General features: G+C 38.7%; 1 protein-coding gene across 3 annotated transcripts in view; it reads right to left on the bottom strand.

Moving 5' to 3' along the window:
* The window catches only part of ATP8A1 (ATPase phospholipid transporting 8A1), a 76,989-nt gene that overhangs the window by 21,504 nt on the left and 49,485 nt on the right, over positions 1-6,000 (bottom strand). For all 3 annotated transcript variants that reach the window (XM_039325222.1, XM_039325223.1, XM_039325221.1), the window contains 2 exons: positions 2,786-2,969; positions 2,584-2,694 (listed from right to left, as the gene is read on the bottom strand). In XM_039325222.1, the coding sequence (XP_039181156.1) occupies positions 2,584-2,694; positions 2,786-2,969 (295 nt within the window). The remainder of the gene's footprint in view (positions 1-2,583; positions 2,695-2,785; positions 2,970-6,000) is intronic.

Consider the following 6,000-nt stretch of genomic DNA (forward strand, 5'->3'; position numbering starts at 1 on the left):
TTTTTTTTTTAAAGAGGAACAGGGATTCTGTAGACACAACAAAAATAATACCCAGCTAACATGTGAAATATAAATTATAGGCTTTGCTTTCAACAACTGAATTCTAAATAGATCATTAACTGATATCTAATAATTAGAGGGAAAGGAGTGCCTGAAAGCAATCTCTCACATAGTAATTAATATAAGGAAAACTGCTATAATTTAATAGATATTGGGAAGCATTGATTTTACTTTAATCAAATGCATACAAACCTGTCCCAGCTGCAAGGATTACACATTATGGCTGCTAATGTTTAGCCACACTAGCAGTACGCTAACAAAGCAACACTTTTTTCAGGTACTTAACAAAAGAATTCACAGTCCATATAAACATACTTAACAAGATATAAAGCATTTAAGCAACACTCTAAATGCATGCTATGCGCACACGGATCCTGAAATATAAGCAATTATGTTCAGCACTTCAGGTAATTAACTCTTTTTTTTTTAAATTTAGCATTGTTCGTAGTAGAATTTAATGCAATTTAATGGAAATACAAAGTGTCACTGGACACCACTTATTTTAAGTTAAATGTGTCGGTCAAGATGTTTTCCAAATTCCAAGAGGACAAAAAAAAGAAAAAAGAGAGAGTTGGGGCAGAAATAAATAGCCACACAGATTTTCCTAGGTTTCGGCATTGTAACTGGGAGTATAAGATCCTCGGTCAGCTGCCTGCTCTCACGCTTGAACAATGAAATGAGGTTTAGGACAGGCCGTTGTCCTTGCTACAGACATGCATATTCTGCCCACTCATTTATTCATTTGCTGTTGACACAAACTATTAACCACTGCAGGAGCTGCAAAAGTTGAATGTAGGTTAAGTGATTGGCAGGTCCCTGCGATGCATTCAAAACACTTTCAGGGCTTGTTTCAAAGTCTTGCTTGTCAGAAGCGAAAGGCGCTAAAAAGTTAGGATTCTAAGAGGAGACCGTAATAGTTAGTAAGCGACTGATGTCCCGTTGTTTAATTAAACTAAGATTGTCCCCCACTGATTTATTTTAGTCGGGGGGGGGGGGGGAAACCAGAACGGAAAATCCAAGCGAAGAAGAGAAATTCTGTGGGCAATGTAGGGAACCTTTTATTTCTTAGTGAAAGCTTTCAGGGAAAGAGGATCTAAATTAAATATGTGCCACTGCAAAATGTTTTAGCCAATAACGTGCCCTTAACTAGGATACCAGAAGTGGGATAAAAATCGCAAAAGGGAAGGGAGAAATTTCTAGGAATGGAAAAGTAACTACTGAAATAGGAGGTTCCATGAATGACTGAAAATAAAATAATAATAATAATAATACCTACAAATAGAAATAGAAAGACGGTGGCAAAAGCAAGCAAGGGTAATACCAATAGTCATAGGCGCCTTGGGTGCAATCCCAAAACAACTGGAGCACCACTTGAACACCACTGGCATTGACAAATTCGCTATTAGTCAATTGCAAAAGGCGGCCTTACTAGGAACTGCTTCCATCCTGCGACGATATCTGTAATACCATCAAACATCCACATCTGCCTATCCCAGGTCCTGGGTAAGGACTTGATAGGTAGACAAAATGCCAAATCCAGTCTGAACACCTGGCTGACCGTGCGATGATCCATAATAATAATAATAATAAAAAAGTTGGAAGGGACCTTGGAGGTCATCAAGTCCAACCCCCTGCTCAGGCAGGAAACCCTAGACCATTTCAGACAAAGGGCTGTCCAGTCTCTTCTTAAAAACTTCCAGTGTTGGAGCATTCACCGCTTCTGGAGGCAGGTTGTTCCACTGGTTAATTGTTCTCACTGTCAGGAAGTTTCTCCTTAGTTCTAGGTTGCTTCTCTCCTTGATTAGTTTCCATCTGTTGCTTCTTGTCCTGCTTTCAGGGGCTTTGGAGAATAGCTTGACTTCCTCTTCTTTGGGGCAGCCCCTGAAATATTGGAAGACTGCTATCATGTCCCCCCTCATCCTTCTCTCCATTAGACTAGACATCCCCAATTCCAGCAACCGTTCCTTATATGTTTTAGCCTCCAGTCCCCTAATTATCTTTGTTGCTCTTCTCTGCTGATTTCATGTTTTCGGTAACCTTTTGTTACCTTCAGGATGTGATAATTCTTGATCCTAGGATGATGGTCATTCAAAAGATATTGAACAAAACCAAGACTGTTGATCTCTCAGGAAACCAGAAAATAGAACTGGATGTAATTTATCAACGTATACCTGCCTTTTAAGTCATTTAAACAAATGAGAAGCAGACCTCCTGAAATGCAGTAACATTTTAAAAGAGATTTTTAAGAGATTAGCTATTTTAGGGTGTACGCTTCTTGAGTAATTCTTGCTGAAATAACATATTTTTTTTTAATGATTATATTGATTCCCAGGCTTTGCTTGAATTCGGATTAACGCCCGTCGTGCAGCCAACAACCCAATTTTTCTCTGCATTGTATTTCAAAAATCGAAATAGGAACGTTTTAAATGGCAACGCCATACCTTTCAGTTAAGATTTAAGGGGGGGGGGGAGATTGAGAGGGTTTTTTTCTTCTTCTTTTTCCTGATGTGAGCCCATTCTTACCTCAATAATATAAAGGACAATATTCTTGTAGAAGCAATACAAAATGCATTTTGCAATTCTACTGTAATTCCAGGCACCGTGGACCAGAAGTAAATTTTGCAAGTACTTGAACTGCAAAGAAAGAAAGAAAAAAAAAAGATGTTGACGCTTACAATCACATATTGGCAGTGTTTTAATATTCTCAACCAGCGGGAGACCCCACCTGAGCTATTGAATAGTCTGAAGAATTAGCAGCTTGGAGCCCTTCGTTCCCACTGATGCCAACGCCTACGTGTGCCGTTTGTATCATGCTGACATCATTGGCTCCGTCACCAATGGCCAATGTCACCACCTTCACCTGTTTCTTCACCATTTCTACAATATCAGATTTCTGCAGAGGTGAAACTCTAGGAAAAAAAAAGGAAAAACAATATTGTTATTGATAATATACATATATACAAATACATATATATACACACACATCTATATCTATATCTATCTGTCTGTCTATCTCTCTCTCTCTCTCTCTCTCTCTATCATACATACATATATCCCTCTATCTCTTGCTCTCATCTATCATCTCTCATATCTATCTATCTATCTATCTATCTATCATCTATCTATCTATCTATCTATCTATCTATCTATCTATCTATCTATCTATCTATCTATCTATCTATCTAATCTATCTACCTACCTATCTATCATTTGTCTGTCTGTCTGTCTATCTATCTATCTATCTCTATCTTCTGTCTATCTATCTATCATCTGTCTATCTGTCTATCTATCTATCTATCTATCTATCTATCTATCTATCATCTATCTATCTATCTATCTATCTATCTATCTCTATCTTCTGTCTATCTATCTATCATCTGTCTATCTGTCTGTCTGTCTATCTATCTATCTATCTATCTATCTATCTATCTATCTATCTATCTATCTATTTATCTATCTATCTATCTAATCTATCTACCTATCTACCTATCTATCTATCTATCTATCTATCTATCTATCTATCTATCTATCTATCTATCTATCTATCTATCTATCTATCTATCTATCTATCTATCTCTATCTTCTGTCTATCTATCTATCATCTGTCTATCTGTCTGTCTATCTATCTATCTATCTATCTATCTATCTATCTATCTATCTATCTATCATCTATCTATCTATCTATCTATCTATCTATCTCTATCTTCTGTCTATCTATCTATCATCTGTCTGTCTGTCTGTCTGTCTGTCTATCTATCTATCTATCTATCTATCTATCTATCTATCTATCGTCTGTCTATCTACCTACCTACCTACCTACTTACACACACATACACATACACACACACACACACACACACACACACACACACACACACACACACACATTCCTGGACTACAGATGAGAAAAAGGTAGATGTTACCAAAGAAGTAAATAAATATAATAGGGCATAAATAATTTAATAATACTGTACACAGAACTTTGTATTTATGCAACTTTATATTTCTTAAGTATGAAATGCTAGGATGCCATTAGTTCCTATCTAAAATAAATAATTTTACTTCCATGTAGTAATTGTGGCATCAGCGATAATGTTATCTACCTCAATAGGCCACCCGCTGCTGATGCTCTTGGCAATTTTATGGGCCAGGTCTCCCCACATCTTCCGATCTTGCGTTACTTAAATTTTATTTTTATGCTCTGGCTGGTGTTCCGTTTTCCCTCAATATGCCCCCCATTAAAATGGGGCTACTATTGCTAACGATAATAAACTTTAATCGCCCTCAGGCAATCAATACCAGTGTTATCACAGAAAGGGTATGAAATTGCACGGGAGAAATTGCTGGATGTTAAGCCTAACTTTTCTTGTCAACTCCCTCAAATAAATAAAGTTATTTTTAAACAGATGACTAGGTTTTGATGGGAAATTTGGGCAAGAAGGCATGTTGAGGTGGGTTCAACCGAGAGAACGTCTAATCACGGAGAGCTGGAACTTCCTTCCTTCCTCCCTCCCTCCCTGCGGCTGTTTTTTATATTTCATTTCAGCAAATAGCATCGACTACATAAAGCCTTCAACTTACAATCACTGGTAAAATTTCCATTGGTAAATGAGACAATTGTTAAGTGAATTTTGCCCCATTTTAGGGACTGCAGTTCCTAAATTAGTAACCCAGTCTGCGACCGTCATAAATATGAGTCGGTTGCCAAGTGTCCAGAGTTCAATCACATGACCCTGGGGATGCTGCAACAGTCACAAAAATGTGAAAAACGGTCCTAAGTCATTTTTTTTCAGCGCCGTTGTCATTTCGAACGATTACTAAAAAAAAGCTAGTAAGTTGACGATTGCCTCTATGGGGGTCTCAATCCAAGTGGAAAAGGGGAAGGATTGTGGCTCTAGGCCAGCTAGGTACTGAACAAAAATCAATGCTAATTCTAATTAAAATACCACTTTTTGTTTTTGTTTCTAGAGAGAGCAGCCTAACACAACATAGACATTAGATCAGGGGTGTCAAACTCAATTTCATTGAGGGCCGCATCAGCATTGCGGTTGCTCTCGGGGGGCCAGGTGGGTGTGGCTAGGGTGGGTGTGGCCTATTGGGTGGGCATGGCCAGCTCTACATCGTTCACGTCAAGGGTGCCTATGGGGGCCTGGGCAGGAGTGGGACAGATCTGAGGGTCTCTGGCAGAAGGGGGTGGGACCGGGGCAAGTGCCAAGGCATGGTGCATTTCTTCATGCCTCACAAAGGGTGACACCTCCCCAGCATGCACCCAGCGGGTGAGGCCGACACGTCAGGGGCTGGTTCCTCGATGTTTCTGGACAGCCTTGTGGAGCTAAGACTGAATGCGTTTCAGCATAGATGGCCACCACAAAATTGTACGTTGGCTCCCGGCCAGCCTGGGCCAGAGCCAAGGCAGCGGGGGCCGTTCCCTCACAGTTTCCAGGATGGCTTCGCGGCCCACATGAAACCACTTTGTGGGCCGCATCCAGCCCCCGGGCCTTGTGTTTGACATGTCTGCATTAGATAGTTCCCATAAGCTTTGGCAACTTTACTGTAAATTCAACTAGAGCCAAAAAATATTTTGGAGGAGTGCTACCTAAATTTTTTTTTTTAAAAAAAAGTTTTATTTTATTTTATTTTATTTTTATTAAAAGTTTTACAAATTACAATATAAACCCACCCATCCCCTCCCTCCTCCCCCACTTCCCAGAGCTGATTACAGGGTAACAAATAAACAAACATACTCTAGCTAACATAAACCAACTAAACTATCAATCAAAACCATAATACACTTTAACTCCTTCTCAAAACAAATATTAACAAATTAAGACAAAAATAATAATACCATTAATACTATTAATAATTATCTAAAATCTATTCAAAAGCAAGATAATACTTTTCAGTTTCATACTTCTTCTGAATATAATCAATCCATTTTCT

Source organism: Crotalus tigris, unplaced genomic scaffold (assembly GCF_016545835.1).
Source record: "Crotalus tigris isolate CLP2741 ecotype Arizona unplaced genomic scaffold, ASM1654583v1 scf7180000024321.1087588, whole genome shotgun sequence".
Classification (NCBI taxonomy): domain Eukaryota; kingdom Metazoa; phylum Chordata; class Lepidosauria; order Squamata; family Viperidae; genus Crotalus; species Crotalus tigris.